Source organism: Astyanax mexicanus, chromosome 14 (assembly GCF_023375975.1).
Source record: "Astyanax mexicanus isolate ESR-SI-001 chromosome 14, AstMex3_surface, whole genome shotgun sequence".
NCBI lineage: Eukaryota > Metazoa > Chordata > Actinopteri > Characiformes > Acestrorhamphidae > Astyanax > Astyanax mexicanus.
The window spans coordinates 45,871,254-45,888,366 of NC_064421.1; the positions used below are offsets into that span (position 1 = coordinate 45,871,254).

At 37.2% G+C, this 17,113-nt stretch overlaps 1 protein-coding gene across 2 annotated transcripts in view; it reads right to left on the reverse strand.

The window, feature by feature from the left end:
• Positions 1-3,786: 3,786 nt before the first annotated feature.
• The window catches only part of sptbn5 (spectrin, beta, non-erythrocytic 5), a 74,316-nt gene continuing 60,989 nt past the window's right edge, over positions 3,787-17,113 (reverse strand). For both annotated transcript variants that reach the window (XM_049463657.1, XM_049463658.1), the window contains 19 exons: positions 16,248-16,504; positions 15,928-16,114; positions 14,802-15,014; positions 13,622-13,818; positions 12,533-12,737; positions 12,197-12,373; positions 11,897-12,052; positions 11,148-11,365; positions 10,849-11,038; positions 10,248-10,424; positions 10,042-10,149; positions 8,247-9,095; positions 8,089-8,154; positions 7,177-7,260; positions 6,623-6,714; positions 6,276-6,389; positions 5,414-5,517; positions 5,225-5,329; positions 3,787-4,141 (listed from right to left, as the gene is read on the reverse strand). In XM_049463657.1, the coding sequence (XP_049319614.1) occupies positions 4,005-4,141; positions 5,225-5,329; positions 5,414-5,517; positions 6,276-6,389; positions 6,623-6,714; positions 7,177-7,260; positions 8,089-8,154; positions 8,247-9,095; positions 10,042-10,149; positions 10,248-10,424; positions 10,849-11,038; positions 11,148-11,365; positions 11,897-12,052; positions 12,197-12,373; positions 12,533-12,737; positions 13,622-13,818; positions 14,802-15,014; positions 15,928-16,114; positions 16,248-16,504 (3,636 nt within the window). In that variant the 3' untranslated portion in view covers positions 3,787-4,004. The remainder of the gene's footprint in view (positions 4,142-5,224; positions 5,330-5,413; positions 5,518-6,275; positions 6,390-6,622; positions 6,715-7,176; positions 7,261-8,088; positions 8,155-8,246; positions 9,096-10,041; positions 10,150-10,247; positions 10,425-10,848; positions 11,039-11,147; positions 11,366-11,896; positions 12,053-12,196; positions 12,374-12,532; positions 12,738-13,621; positions 13,819-14,801; positions 15,015-15,927; positions 16,115-16,247; positions 16,505-17,113) is intronic.

Below are 17,113 nucleotides of genomic sequence, written 5' to 3' on the forward strand. Positions count from 1 at the left end.
AAAATATATATATTTTAGCTGTTTTAATTTGCCGGTGTTAAATTAACCCTGTTAGTAATAAAATTAACACTGTACATTTAACACAAAGTTGCTGTGTATCCGTTTTTTTAGTAAGACAGACTATTAAGACCTTTGTAACAACAGTGGCAATTACTGCCTTTAATTCTGTAGCTTAGTTCTGTAGCTACAGAACTCCAGAAAAAAACTGAAAAAAAAATTATTATAATGCAATTATAGTGTGCATAATTATAATCCGCTCGTTAGAAGAAGATATACTGTACAACATAAACTGAGTGGAGAGAAAGAGACTTTGCTTGTTTTTATTTTAGAGTTGTTTGGAGAAAGCGATGGCATACACGAGAAAATGTTCCTCACAAGCGTTAAACAAACACAGATTTCGGTGTGGAGAAGCGAGGCTGCCCAAAAGCTTTCTGAGCGACATTTAAAGCGATTGAGTTTGAGTGCAGTAACATCGCCTTCTAGAGGACAGAGAGGGGAATGTTTATGAAGACAATTCTTTACAGGTTCGAAATTCTGTCTTATATACACCTGCTTCCCATCCCAGCTGGCACACAACTGACCTTCAACGTTGAAAAGTAATGTTTGTTGTTGTTTCAACGTTGTTTTAACCTTAATGTTAAATGGTTATGCAAACGTTAATATTTTAACGTTGAATCAACGTAATGTCCTCAACCTTTTGCCCTTTGAACTCGCATGTTACATTTCTTAACTATACAATTTAAAAAACGGTTGGATGGAGGGATGAAAAAGCGTTTTTATTCCATTTGCAGTAACTACTTTTTGATTTGGCACCAATTTTTTTTACCATGTACCTATGGTTATGTTCATGTTATATTTGTTTTACTATTGAGTTTCTAAGATCAGATGTTGAATCAGATTGGTGGTAGTCGTGGGTGACATTTTCTATACTCAGCTTTACTACAGTAATGTAAGTTTATTGTAACTATAGGATTTTCTAGTTTTAATGAGCTATCCCAGCTGGCACACAACCGACCTTCGACGTTGAAATGTGGTTAAAATATGATGTCTGATTAATGTCTATTGTGGTTTAAACGTTGAAACAACGTTGAAAGAATATTTAATGTTAAATGGGTGTGCAAACGTTAAAATTGTAACGTTGAATCAACATAATGTCGTCAAACTTTTGCCTTTTGAATTAGCATTTTACATGTCATCAGCACACAATAAAAAAAAAACGTTTGGATGGAGGGATAAAAAAGTGTTTTTATTCCATTTGCAGTAACTGCTTTTTAATTTGGCACCATGTCTTCACCATACCTGGGGTTATGTTCATGTTTAATTTGTTTTACTGATGTGTTTTGTAGATCAAATATTGAATCTGATTTGTAGTGGTGGGTAACATTTATTATACTTATATTTACTACATTGATGTAAGTTTATTGTTAACACTCAGTTTTAATGAGATATCCCAGCTGGCACACAACCGACCTTAAACTTTGAAATGTGGTTGAAGTATGATTGAAGTAATGTATGTTTAGTATTAAATGTTTGTGCAAACATTAACATTTTAACGTTTAAACAACACAATGTTCTCAACCTTCTGCCCTTTGAATGAGCATTTTACATTTCATCACCATATGATTTCATATAATGGAGGGATGAAAAAGTGGTTTTATTCCATTGGCAGTAACTGCTTTTTAATTTGGCACCAGTTCTTCACCATACCTGGGGGGAATGTTCTTTTCTATTTGGTTTACTGTTGTTTTTAAGATTAAATGTTTAGTAATTAGATTAGTAGTGGTGATGGATAACTTACTTTATACTCAGATTTACTACAGTGATGTACGTTTATTGGTAACTCTGTTAACCATATGTTAACCATATAGGATTTTCTCATTTTAGTAAGCTATGGTTTATTAAAGGTTGAACGTAAAACGTTAAAACAACGTTGCGATATCACGATGGTTCACTTTTCAAAATCAACACCAAATCCAACGTTGATTCAACGTTCAAACGCCAGCTGGGATGTAACGATTTCTAATAGTGCCTGATGTCCGAAGATGTAGACGGAACGGGTTTAATCGATACGAGGTGGTCAGATCTGCTGGACCGGTAAAAACAGAGTAATAAACTATTACATTAATCATAAGAGTTAATGCGCGCTAATTTTCTTGGATTAAAAAAAACGTTTCATGCCTTTGTAGAAAAGAGAAATGCATTTGGTAAAACTATTCAAATGAAAAAAAAAATCAACGTTTTCAGCATGAATATATTGACACAGTACATAAATGTAGCATCTTTTCAACTAGAGCCAACAGCCTAAATGCGCAACGATTCGTTCAGATTCTCATTTAAATAGTTATAATATGAGTTATTTGTACAGATTAGCTATTTAACGCACACGTTGCCAATCTACTAATAGTACAACAGCATTTACACTGCTAAAATCGATTTCAATCGATCCATCGTCTCAAATAAAAGAAATTACTACGTGAGCCAACTAAACAAACCAATAGGCGCTATTCTTTTTTTTGACATAAGTGACATATTTTTTTTTTTAAGAAAACATGCGACAATAGCGTAATAATAATAATAAAATAATAATAATAATAAAATAATAATAATAATAATAATAATACACCGAAGAAAATAAACTATAATGCCCTATAATATTAGAACAATTAATATAATATTATTTAATAACAAGTGTGTAATGTATACGCTTTTATTTGATATGAAATTATTATCATTATATATGAGTTGACATACAACAATAAATAAACACAAATAACTGTAAATGTAAGATTTATTTTTCGGTTTCCTTATGGCTTATTATTCTTATTATAACAGAATGGGTTATTTTACACGTAAACTAGATTATCTACCCAAAAGCGAGATAAAACATCTAAAATCCTTCAAATGTTGTTGGCTTTTTCAGTCTGTGGCGCCACCATGCGGTGCAGATGTTCTATTACACATAATTTAACCATTCTCCACTCGTTAAAATAATCTCAAAAGTCACTTCACTAAACAGAGCACACTCATTTGATAGCCTTCTACAATTAACAACATGCACACTGACAGTTATGTTAAGGACAAAGGGTTTTCACAAAAATATAGTATTTTCAGCCGAATTAGTGCCATTTCTGTCCCTATGAAATTACATGTATACACGTGCACACAAAATAACTTTAAAATACATTTTAGTATTAAGCATAGTGTCCTGTACATTGAGCTAATTGCAACATTTAGGTGTGTAATTACAAACGTTAATAAAAACTACTTAGAACACTGAAAAAATAGCATTTGTTACCTGTCCTGTCCCCACTCTCTAAAAATAAACTTCACCATGAAATATAATTATTAAAATCATTCAGAGATGATTCAATTTTTTACATTGTTGTGTGACTCCAAATATCATCTACGCTTTAAAAATATTTTGTTCATAATAAATCCATAATATTTAAGTTAGTCCTGTTACCTTAACACATTACCTACCCCATCTGAAACATCTGGAGTATTCTACAACAGGAAGTTACACATCTACAACAGGAAGTTGTAGATGTGTTTTTCTGTATATTTGATCTTATTGTAAAACTATGACTGAGGAGCTCAATCTCAACACTCTGTCCTGTTACCTAAATTAATTCTTAGATCTTATTAGTTTATTTTTTAAATACAATTTTTGGAAAAATATTGGCACCCATTCGGTAGAACTGCTTATATTCAGTGAAAAAGAGATTAGAAAGTATTTAGGGATAAAAGGTAAAATCTTTACTATTACAGCAACTATGAAAGACAGTCTACTTTGTCAGAAACATTTTATTGTGAAAATACATTTTAATTAGTGTACAAAGCAAATAAGCATTTAAACGTGTAGTTTTTATTAATGCAACAACTGTGATGTGATTAAATATAAGAGATTCAGAATAGTGATTTTAAACTGTAAACACTGATTTAATTATAACATTTGAATTTCAGAATGAAAAATGTAAAAATGTTTGATGCATGACTGTTGAATTTCATTTTTTGAACAGTTTCTTGAAGACATTTTTATTTTTGGCCTTCTCCTTGTTTCCACTCTCACTTTGTTGGATCGGTGGGGGCTGATCTGGAGGGAAAGAGGGAGGTAAATTCCTCTGAAGACTTCCTAAAGACCCTGGAAATCAATAAAAAGTACAGGTTAATATAAACCTACAATTGATCAACATTTTTTTCACGAATTCCACAAAAAATATATAAAAGAGAAAGGTGATCTTGTTGGGGACCCAATTAAGCTGGCTCACAGTTTATGAACCCCTCTATTATTAGTAGAGAAGGAAACTTATTCATAAGACATTGGCCTTCTACTGTTACTAATCTGGTTAACTTGTTTTACATTCCAGTTAAGCAGTTAAATGTGTCCTGGAATTTCTTGACAATTTAGCTGCAAATAAATCACCCACTGGGCTAAAAAGTAGTAAGTAGTAGAAAGTATTTAATCTAGCCACAGCATGAGTGTCCATGAGTCACTCAAAGTTTTGTTAAAATGTAAAACAAAGGCTACATTCACATTACCAAGCTGAAGTGACATAAATCTGATGTGGCTCAGATCAGATTTTTTCGTGGCTGTGTGAACGTGCCAAATCTGATTTTTTTCAATCAGATTTGAGTCACTTTCATATGTGGTCCTAAATCGGATATGTACTGAATGTGAAGAGTCAAATAGGAATTCATGCTTTTTATTTGCTTTTACGTATTAGCATTAGCATTAGCGCTACGTGCTTCTCTCTCGTACCCACACTGTATCTCTTGGTGCAGCTGTGCAGCTATAGCTGCAAAAAAACAGCAAAAGCAAACCAACTGCCCTTTTTTCTCCTCCTCGACCTGGTCATGAACTTCAGACCAGCTGTTTACTGTTTCTCCACTCCAGCAAAAGGTGCTTCACATATGAGCTGCTAACTCATCCATTTCCCTTTATAAAGCTACGAGTCTCTCGTCTCTCTAATATGAGGGTTTTTGTTTGGTAGTGAAGAAGGAGACGTTTATACAGGTATCAATGTGCAGCAGGTGAGACGTTTTAGGGACAGATTCTGTATTCACATCCCATCAAGATAAACAAATCAGATCTGAGCAAAAAATCTGATTTGAGCAATGTGGTTTGTAATGTGAACATAGCCAAAGCATTAAGTCCTATGAGTGCATGTGTAAGACAAGAACTCAAGATAAAAATAAAAATAACACTAAATATTATATATCTCACGTGAGTCGCTGTTCTCTCCTCCATCTGGATAGCGATGTATATTGTAGTAAGTGTGTGGAGGTTTGGGAGGCGGTCCTGTTTCTGTGTCAGAATTCTCTGTAGAATCTGTAGTTAATTCAGAAAGTCTGATTAGCAACACAGTACAAATATACAAATAGACACAAAAATAAAATGCCCTCTTTTTCTCACCCTTTTTCAGTACTGGATCTGTTGTGAAGGCTTGTGTCTCAGGTGTGTCTGCTGATTTTAAAACCAGCGGCTCTACTGCCTCTTCCTTTTCTTCTGTTCTCATTCTGATAAAAAAAAAAAAATTCACACAAATATTAAATACATGTTTATATAAGTAGTATTTATTATAGTTTGACAGACATTAACATACTAGGGAGGGCAGGTGGAGCCCTTGGAGAGTGGGAACATCATATCGATCTATTTGGAAGAATAATACAATATGTGCATATATACAGGGGTTGGACAATAAAACTGAAACACCTGTCATTATTTTAGTGTGGGAGGTTTCATGGCTAAATTGGAGCAGCCTGGTGTTCAATCTTCATTAATTGCACATTGCACCAGTAAGAGCAGTAAGAGTGTGAAGGTTCAATCAGCAGGGTAAGAGCACAGTTCTGCTCTAAATATTACAATGCACACAACATTATGGGAGACATACCAGAGTTTAAAAGAGGACAAATTGTTGGTGCACGTCTTGCTGGTGCATCTGTGACCAAGACAGCAAGTCTTTGTGATGCATCAAGAGCCACGGTATCCAGGGTAATGTCAGCATACCACCAAGAAGGACCAACCACATCCAACAGGATTAACTGTGGACTCTCCTGTTTTCACCAGAACTGTCCGTCGCCACAACAAATTATTGTGGTCTAAAACCAGGTGTTTCAGTTTCATTGTCCAACCCCTGTATATTTGAAGGATGATCTTATCCAGACCAATTCAATTTACAAATGTGCTTCACTTTATAACAAAAATAGCTAGCCCTACATAAATATCTAGCAGTCTGAGAATGGCATGTGAGTGTGTGTTTTGTCTGCTTGTTTACCTGGCATTCTCTGATGAGCTTTTCTGATTGGTACAACTTTGTAGTGCCTCCAACCACTTCTGTAGTTCTTCCTGGGACGAGGCGGCGAAGAGGTATTGGCTACCATCATTCAGACTGAAACAGAAAAAACAGCTAATTATTTCTTTATTTTATATAAAATACATGTGCTGTCTTCCTTAAGCGTGTTTTGCTATGAGCTCAATAATCTCGAATATTAAGAAAATAAAAAAATGGATTTTGTTAATTCTGGGTTATGTATGTATATCATTAAAATGGACTAATGTATGTCTGGCACTTGTCTTACACTGACAGAAGAGAACAGTGGTCAATATACCGAACATACTCACATGAGTTTGAATGTGTGGTTCTTTCTCCTGTAGTACGGGTTATCTTTACAAATGGCTCCATCAATGGTAATAGGTGGCCATCGGGTGCAGTTCTATCAAGTATGAAACATAAACAAATGTCATATGTATTCACATTCATTAGATAGTATGGATAATACAGTTTAAAAATACTTCTGTAGAAGTTAAAGTATCAATTCAAACTTTTCATTTATGTAAAATTGTAAAAGTACTGGTTTCAAAACTATGTAAAGTATAAAAGTAAAAGTAATGCAAGAAGAAAAAATGACATTAAGAACAAAAGCTTAGGCCACGCCCACAGAGTCCTATAGTGCAATACCCCCGCCCCCATTCCCCTCCCCATAACACATTTTTCTAAAAGCCACATGACCATAATGTTCTATTATTAAAGTGTTAATGTTGATAAATTTGGGATGCACTAGGCTTCCTGTTTTAGCTGCATATATGTCCATTAAAAATGAATATATTTTAGTACATATAGTGTTTGTATTATAGTAGCTGTTTGTGTGTGTGTGCAAAGGTTATTTGTGCAGTACCTCAGTGGCAGCATTCTGATCCACAAACAGATTCAGTGTTTTTTCCTCCAGTAGTGCATAAACAGCTTCCCAATGCTCTACACCCTAAATAATATTAACACACAAATATTTAATCATACAAAATAGTTTTTACGTACTACAAGTGTGTACAAGCGGAATGCAACATTCACATACACTTATCATTGACATAAATGTGAGGGCAATAGCAGGTTTCCATGAGTAGTACCAAAACCAGTTATACAGTCCTAGAACTTGTGGTGAAAAATATAAGCATACAGTAAAGGTGCCCTTGTGAAAAAAAGTATACTTAAATAATTCAAAATTAGGTCTGTACTTATGTTATGAACAGCGGTATTGGAACCACTAATTTGTACTATATTACTACTTGTTTGTAATTAAAATAATATAAATTTGTACTAAGCGTATACTGAGTATGCTAGTCACATGACACTTTTTAATACAATGTAACTATATTTGTGTGTGCCCAACTGAACATTATTCAACACATATTAAAAGTATAGATTTTTGATTAAAGTATAGATTTAGAGTAAAGTTTTAATACATAAAATGTTATTCAGCACAGTTACATGTTGTAAGAAGTTTTGCTAGTAAATTTCACTGAAGTACAGTTTTATTGCAGAAATAGGGAAACTTCCAAAAAATTTAAATATATATATTTATATGTATCTTGGCACCATGTTCTCCTTCACCAGTCTTACACACTGCTTTTTTTTTGATAACTTTATGCTGCTTTACTCCTTTTGCAAAAATTCAAGCAGTTCAGCTTGGTTTGATGGCTTGTGATCATCCATCTTCCTCTTGATTATATCAAAGAAACTCATTTTTAAGTAGTCTCTTATTTTTTTTTCCAGAGCTGTATATGTGCTGTATGATGTCATTTGAAAAGCTTACTTTAATTCCTCCTTGTTTTAGTTTAATCTCCAGTGGTCCCTCCATTTTGATTGGGTCTTCTCTGACCTAAAAACACAAATCAATTAGAGGAAAATACTATATAGGAACACAGAGGTAATTTACTAGGATTTTGTTTTATTGACTTTATTGAGGCTCACCTTGTTTTGTACAGGAGATGGAGGTACTGGAGGATCAGTTGGTGTTTCCTCAGTTAAGTCCTCAGCTTTCTCGGTTACGTTTCTTTGAGTGGGTGAAGATGAGGGAGGAGATGATGGTGGAGATGGTGGTGGAGATGGAGGAAGGTCAGGGAATGGGGAGGCAGCGCTGGTATCCTCAGGTTTTTCAAGGGTGACTACAGAATGAGGTTCAGGAGGTGCTGAAGTTGGAGGTTTTTCCTCAATCTCTTTTTGGGGGCTTGTTGGTCTGACCTCATTGTTGGAGATCGTTGGTTTGGAAATGTCAAGAGAGGAATCTTTGTAGTCTAAGTCTTTTGGTCTTAAGGCATCTATATCATCTTCAACCATGGAGCTCTGGTTGGATTTTGTGGTGGGAACAAGATGGGATCTGTACAAAGAACCGTCAGTAACGGACGGCAGGGAATTCTCAGCACTTGTTGTATCTGTCAGTGATTTTTCTACAGAGTTTTGTCTGAGAGCTTTAATAGCGACGTCTGGGCGACTTTTTAAAGATTGAATATTTGAGGTTGTGGTATCATTTGTGCTGCTGCTCTTGCTTAACGCAGATGCTACTCGAGGAACCCCAGGAGAACGGTCACTCTTGCCGCTGCTGCTTCTTCTCAGTATTGATGACTTTGTGGAAACAGTGGAGGTCACTGGTGAACCATTGCTCCGGCCACTGCTGTTCCTTCTCAGGATAGGGTTGGTTATAGAAGGTCGTGGAGCAGGAACAGGTCGATCTGATGGCTTTCTCTTAAGAGACGTCACACGAACAGGCTGTTTTCTGGAGCCACTATGTCCTCCATAGGCCTCTTGCATCCTGTGCTCTCTCTGAAAGACCACAGTTCCTTATGCAATTAGTAAAAACATCTTCATCAAATCATTTATTTCTATTCTATTTTATCCCATTTTGATCCAAGTAGGTAGGCTGTTTATCAAATCCTCATTTATATGAACTTCCTTGATAACTCGCATTTGCCACCAAAACTATGTGAAGTCAGCAACCAGCTCTTTTCTAACTGCTCTTTTCTAAAAGCTCTGATACATCAGCTAACTAAGGTAAGTAAAGCTAAGCTAAGTAAATAAAACTGTAATTAAAAAAAGACTTTCTTTTAAGAAAGTCAAACGAGAGCTGAATGTTAATCTACACAGCGTTTAAATTTCCAGATTTCTCCAGCAATAACGCTGGAGCATTAGCATAAGCGGCTAACTGACAGCACGAAACTGAGGAACAATGAGTGTTCCGGTAAGTCAGGGCAATATTAGCTAGCTGTTCATCCCACATAGCTTGTTTTAACGTGGTAAATGTGCAGGCTATAGTCTGATATACTCACCACTGAATGGTAAAAGAGCTAGCGCTTACAGTGGTTAGTGGGTAATGCTAATGCTGCTCCAGTAGTGCTAGCCAGGGTTAGCAGCAGGCTACAGGTCAATAATACTCACCTCTGAATGGTGAAATTCTGTTAGCTGCTAATGCTAATGCTACTCCAGCCCCGGTGCTAGAGAACTAAACTGAAACTCCTGTATAACGCTGTACTTCAGCGTTTACTACTTAAGAAGCTTTACCGATCCTTAATACCTGACTGGTAGAATTCATACATAAGACGCATTGGATAAAAATGTAAAGGATTTTAGGCACGCCTTGTAGTGCGGAAAATAAAGTACTTGAATGCAGCAAGACAGCAAGTGTATAGATTCATTAGAAAGCATTACATGAATCAAAAAATATAATGAGAAAAAGTACAAAAAGAGATGATATTGTGTTTGTTTCTTTTACCTGTGCTTTTCTCTCGTGTAAGATGTTAAATCGTTCACTCTGAGCTTGAATCATGGCCTCCAGGTCCTCCTGTTTCTTCATTAGCTCTAAAACATCTGAAACCGAGTCCTGGAAAACAGTTTTGGAACCATTTTTAAAATTAAAAATAGATTATTTAATATATTCATCGATTTTTACAGCATTTTCAGAAGAGCACTCATTCTCACCCCATAGTCTTCTGCAGTCATCGCACTCTCATAGTTGTTCAACCAGTGTTCAGCTTGCTCCAGCTCTCTCTGAAGCTGCTGCAGCTCCAGCTCCTCCTGATACACATCTCTCCTCTCAGCCCAGCCCTGTAGCACCAGTGCCTCCAGCTCCTGGATTTCTGTGAGACGTTCCTCCAGCTGTAAAAACACGATGGCGATGCTCATTGCTATCTTACATCGTGTTAACAGTCTGTATTCACGCCTTGCCCCCACGTCGTTACCACAGAGTTGGAGTTTAGGAATATATTAACTACGATGGCTGTGGTGGTCTAGAAGGGAGGTGTGTTCAGGTAAATATCTGACTTGTTTCTATCTTGGCTGAATGAAACACAGGTGCGCCACTGACTGATTAAAACCAGGACAGCAGTCAACAGTCAGCCGCACAATCATGTCTGGATCACAGTGCGCATGACTTTTTGTATAGGCATTGTTGTCCACCCTGTAGTTTAAAGAAGGTTTTATTTGTGGTCAGCCAAACCCACAATACAACATACAATACTATCAATAAAAAAGTATGTTCTTAACTTTGAATACTCTGGATACTTTGAAAGTATTTTTTTACCTCTTGACTCATAAAGTTTCCCTCCTGTATGAGACGCCTTCCTTCATTTTTCACCATTTCCGATTTGTCCAGTTGCCGGTCAATCTGAGTACGATACTCCTCGTGCCTCTTGATTAGCTGAGTCAAGTCTTTAGCCTCGCCTCGGAGTCCTTCCCCAGTCACCAGAGATAATGACTCTTTTAGCCACGCCCTGTAGAAACATCAAGAACATTATATATTATATATAATATATAAATAATGCTGTAAAATGGTAAAATGAATTTCATATGTGTGGAAATGTTCCAAATGAAGCGACTTGCATGAGCTCCCTCCAGTTGGTAAGATATCTCTGGACAGACTCAGCCTGCTGGAGCCTGTGTCTGCGCTGGCCGGCCTTCTCCAGAAGACTGCTCCAGCTTTCCTCCAAGTCCTGCAGCCTCTCCGACAGACTGTCCCTGACCTGGGGATACCGCCTGACCAGAGCCCTGCCCTCTTCCTGTCGCCGTCGCACGTCTTCCTCTATCACAGCCAAATCTCTCTGCAGAACAGAAATCAGAGGAAACTATATTATATTGCAAATATATATTCTTTTATTTTAAATGAAAGAAACTGTGCAGCGTTACCAAGCAAACACCAATAATGCACACTTATATAGCTCTAAAAAAGGAGAGTTTCTTTGATTTTACCAAATTGAAAACCTCTGGAATATAATCAAGAGGAAGATGGATGATCACAAGCCATCAAACCAAACTGAACTGCTTGAATTTTTGCACCAGGAGTAAAGCAGCATAAAGTTATCCAAAAGCAGTGTGTACGACTGGTGGAGGAGAACATGATGCCAAGATGCATAAAAACTGTGATTAAAAACCAACAGGGTTTTTCCACCAAATATTGATTTCTGAACTCTTAAAACTCTATAAATATGAACTTTTTGTTTTCTTTGCATTATTTGAGGTCTGAAAGCTCTGCATCTTTTTTGTTATTTCAGCCATTTCTCATTTTCTGCATATAAATGCTCTGAATGACAATATATTTATTTGGAATTTGGGAGATTTATTATTTTTTTTACCTCAAGGCCATTATGTTGTCGAATAAGAGCCTGGACACTGAGCAGGTCGTGCTCCTGCTCCTCTGAGTCCAGCACCACCTCCTTCTCACTTATCCAGCTCCTCAGCTCATCCAAGTCATGGTCAAACTGATGAACTTCACGAGCTGATTGCAGTTTCTGTGAATCACCAACAAAAAGACAGAAAAATGCATTAGAACTTAAGAATTGCTAATAATGAACTCTCTTTTTCAAAGTTTACCATTACTGAGTGTATATATATATATATATTTTTTTTTTTTCACGAATGTCTTGCACAAGTACCTCTGCTCGTGTTTTCACAGCCGTGTTTAGGTCCTCCCACAAATTCAGCAGTGCCTTCTCTTTTTGACGAGCTTCTGAGGATTTAACCTCCTGTTTCAGCTTCTGGACTGCAGCAAGTTTGTTTTGACCCAAACTCTTGACCTCACCTTCAAAATCCTCAAATTTCTTCTGCAGGGCCTTTAACAAAAAAAAAAAAAAAACTGTAAAAAATATATATGCAATACATATATGCAATACTTTGTGTTTAAAATCTCAATAAAATATATTTAATATATTATTCAAGGGGTATGCCTATTTTACAAGCCACTGTAAATTCTAAACACTGAAAAAAATTACCTCTACATCCTCCAGATCTTGTCCGCAATCATCAGACTCTGCCAGGGTCTTGTGAGACAGAAACCAGCCCTGTAGGTCTCTGGTTTCCCTCTCAAACACAAAGAGGTTGTACAGGTCCTCTAGTGCGGAGCGGCGTTCAGATGACAGCTGCTGCAGAAACGCAAAACGCTTTCCCATGTCTGTGACGCTGCTGCTCACAAGGTGGCTGCAAATAAAAGTAGAGTTTTTTTATTCTGCAGAGTAGTGCAGAATAAAACTCAGCTGATTCAATTTAACCTGGTTAGAAAGTACTACATATGTACTGTTTAGAAACTACTTGCAGAATTTCATACAATTATCATATTTTTTGCACTATGCGACAGTAGTAAGGAACAGGGGTGTCGCCATGTTTCCCTTCGAATTCAGCAGGTCTCACCGCAGGGTAAAGCTAAGCTAAGTAAAGTAAACAAAATTGTACTTCTTAAAAATACATTTTCAAACCAGTCAGACAAGTCAAACCAGTGCTGGAAGTTAATCGACACAGATTTCTCTACTGAAAACTGTTTATTTGGGTGAGTAAAGCACTTCTGTTTATTTAAAGTAAGCTTAGATGCTTAGCACAATTAGCAGGTAATGCTAATGCTGCTCCAGCAGTGCTAGCCAGGGTTAGAAGCAGACTACAGGCCGATAATTTTAACCCCCATCTGAACGCCTGAATGAATGGCGCTTAGAGGGTAATGCTAATGCTGCTCCAGCAGTGTTAGCCTGGGTTAGCAACAGACTACAGGCTGATAATACTCACATATGAATGGCCAAAAAGCTAGATCTTAGTGGATAATGCTAATGCTGCTCCAGCAGTGCTAGCCTGGGTTAGCAGCAGACTACAGGCCGATAATTTTAACCCACAGCTGAACAGCTGAATGGCTAGCACTTAGCGGGTAATGCTAACACAGCTGGAGAGCTAAACTGAAACTCCTGTATAATGCTGTACTTCCACAGAGTGGCTTTACTGCTTCTTATAACTTAATGACACATAAAATTCATATATATTGTACATAATTATAAGGTGCACTAATGATTTTGCGGAAAATTAAAGTATTTTAAGCGTACCTATTAGGATGGCCAGAGTTCTGTAGTTCAGTCCCATTCTTCTGTAACGACTCCACTTTGCCTCGGTGGTTCTCCAGCTCTAGATCTACTGTATCCAGTTTCCTGAGGAGAGTTCCTGTAGCCTCCTCACTTTTACCATAGTCTCTAGACTCAAGAACAGGAATCAGCTCCTCCATCCACAGGTCCAACTCAGAAACCTATAGAGGACATTGGTTTCTTAGATGTATATTTTGTAACGATGGTTTAACGTGTATTGTACAGCTGTGCATGTGCACTGGAGTTGTAGTGCTCTATGCAGGATGGTGAGCTAGCTGTAGCATGGCCTCCGGTCTGTTGTGTCAATTCTAAGTTATCTTCATAAGTCAGTATTGCTGAGATACATGAGTACTTTTGCTTCATTAAACACATCTAGGGCTGCAACTAATGATTATTTTGGTAGTCGACTAAGCTGACGATTATCTTTTCGATTAGTCGATTAGTCAACGATTATTTCTGCCATCTCTAAAGACGATAGAAACAGCAGGACATGAGATTTAAATGACAATATTTTTATTTGGAATTTGGAAGAAATGTTGTCCGTAGTTTATAGAATAAAACAACAATGTTCATTTTACTTAAATATATACCTATAAATAGCAAAATCAGAGAAACTGATTCAGAAACGGAAGTGGTCTCTTAATTTTTTTTTTCAGAGCTGTATATAATTATCAGAATTTTAATCTTAAATAAATAATATTTATATGTCTACCATGCATATGGTATGATGCACTTACTCTAAGCATGCACACACATACACAGCACTATCTATACTGTTATCATCTGGTGATTTTACACTTAGTAAATGTATGCTGCAAGGCTGAAAATCAGCCTCTCTCCAGTGTTTAAACTGGAGTGAGAGAAGATAGCTGAGAGAATAAGGTGAAAATAAATCATGGGATTTTATTGCCCAGTGTGAGCAGATACCCAGAAAAAAAATCAGACTAGATTTTTTTAAGCATTCTCCTTTTAGCTATTTAGATTAGACCAAAAAATACAGTTTTGTGAGCAATGTTTGATATAAAATGGGATGGGATTGTTTGGTGCTCAGCACCACTAAACCTCTGATCCTAGAATCTCCCCCACATCAGGATACATCTTAAGTTAATTAGTATTAAGCATTGATAACTGATTGTCTTCAAACCTCTGAGAGGAAGCTCTGGATTTCCAGTGCTTCTTGAAGGAGCCGACCCTTCTTCGCAGACTCTTTCTTCAATGTGTTGAAGAGGTCCTTCAGTTCAACCAGTTTCTCATTGATCTCCTGTGATGCAAAGTGCCTCCCTCTCACCAAGTTCTGTCCAGCATCTAGTACTGCGTGCACCAGAGGAGTACGGCCTTCTATTTCCTGCATTTTCACCTGAAAGATAAGAGTAAGACATTAAATTCTGGTAGGGATTTGTGCGTACTATCATTGGGCCTACCTGGGACAACTGTGTTCAGTGTACATGATGACAGGGAAAACACATAGGTGGACCTTATATGTCAATTAAATGACTTTATACACAGTTTCATCAGAATATCATGACCACCGCCTTGTTTCTACACTCACTGTCCATTTGTTCAGTTCCATTTTTGTCATATTGTTTTTTATAAGGCTCACCGGATTATAAGGCACACTGTTAATGAACGTCTATTTTCTGGTCTATTTTCATACACACCGGATTTTAAAGCGCATTTTGTGACACTAGTAAGGAACAGGGGTGTCACCATGTTTACCTTCTAATTCAGCAGGTCTCGCCACTGGGTGGTGGTAGTGGTGGTGGGTGGTAACTAAGGTAATTCAAACTGTAAGTCAAATGAGCACTGGATGTTAATCTACACACATCTGTCCTGAAAACTGTTTATTTGGGTGAGTAAGGCTCTTCTTTTTATTGACAGTAAGCTTAGATTTCCAGATTTCTACTAAGCCTGGGCGCAACAGCATAAAAATTAGCCACGGTTAGCGCTAGTAAATGCTGCCCAACAGCGCTACACTGAGAAATCCTGAGTGTTACGGTAAGACAGGGCAATATTAGCTAGTGGTTCGTCCCACGTAGCTTGTTTTAACATGGTAAACAAGCAGACTACAGTCTGATATACCCAACTCTGAATGGCAAAAGAGTTAGTGCTTAGCGCGGTTAGCGGCTAATGCTAATACTGCTGCAGTCTCGGTGCTGGAGAATTAAACTGAAACTCCTGTGTAACTCTGTACTTCAGCGGAGTGGCTTTACAATTCAATACATTTTTCAAACAATTATCAAACAAACTAAACCTACAAAAGCAACACTAACCTGGTGCTTTTTGACCAAAGCTTGTGTGCTCTGTAGAGATGTACCCAGGTCTTTTGAAGTTGTGGCCTGTAGCTTGTCCTGAATCCATGCCAGTTCATCCTCTATGTCCCTGTAGAACTGGTACAGCAGCTGCCATGACTCTAGAGTCTCTCTACGAGACTGAAGCGGTTCAGCCAGACCATTATACCTATTAAAAAAAGGTGGAAAAAATGGAAGCGGATTGTAGAAACATCTATTTTCCAATCTGTTTGTATTCTATTTGTATTTTCTTTCTCTAGAATGTCAAATAAAAAAATAAATTTAAATAAACCATTAGATACCGGTTGACTGTGTGCCAAACCCGCTGCTGGATCTCCTCAGCCAGGAAGTTGCCTTTAGAGCTGAAGTCTTTGGCCGTGTCCACAAGACCTTGGACCTTCTCCAGATGACCATCCACCACTTCTTCCAAGTCCTGTAGAGCCTTCAGCAGCATGCTGACCGAGGCCAGGTCCTCTCCACAGTCTTCTTTACTCACCTCAGCCTCCACTGAGTCCAGCCACACCTCAACGTCATCCAGAGAGCGCTGGAACTGCAAAGCCTGAGAGGAACGAGGACAAAAGAACAGAGAAGGTGGTTTCAGTTCAATTCATGAGGGTGTCCAAAAGGCTGAAACCTGAAATTTAAGTCAACCACACTACTATTCTTAGTATGAATCTCTCAACAACCTCATGTGCAATTTACATCATTCATCTGTAGAAGTACAGTTCCAATCAAAATATATGGAATTTTTTTATAGAACACAAAAGTGTTAAACAAACATGTTTTATATTATAGATTCTTTAAAGAGGCACCTCTTGCTTAGATGACAGTTTTACACATATTGGCTGGATTTTCTCAGTCAGTTTTATGAGGTAGAGTCACCTGGAATTCAGGCTTTCAGTTAACAGCTGTGCTGAACTCCTCAAGAGTTAATTACTTGAATTTCTTGTCTCTTAATGTGTTTGAGAGCATCAGTTGTAAACTTATTAAGAAGTTAAGAGGTCCCAGGAGTTGATATACACTGAATAGTCCTATTTGAGTAAAATGTTTAAATTTACATTATGGTGAAACTGGCACTCATCAGGACCACCCCCAAAAAAGGAAGACCAAGAGTTACCTCTGTTGTATAGGATAAGTTACCAGTAATTTACAAAATTAGTAAATAAAA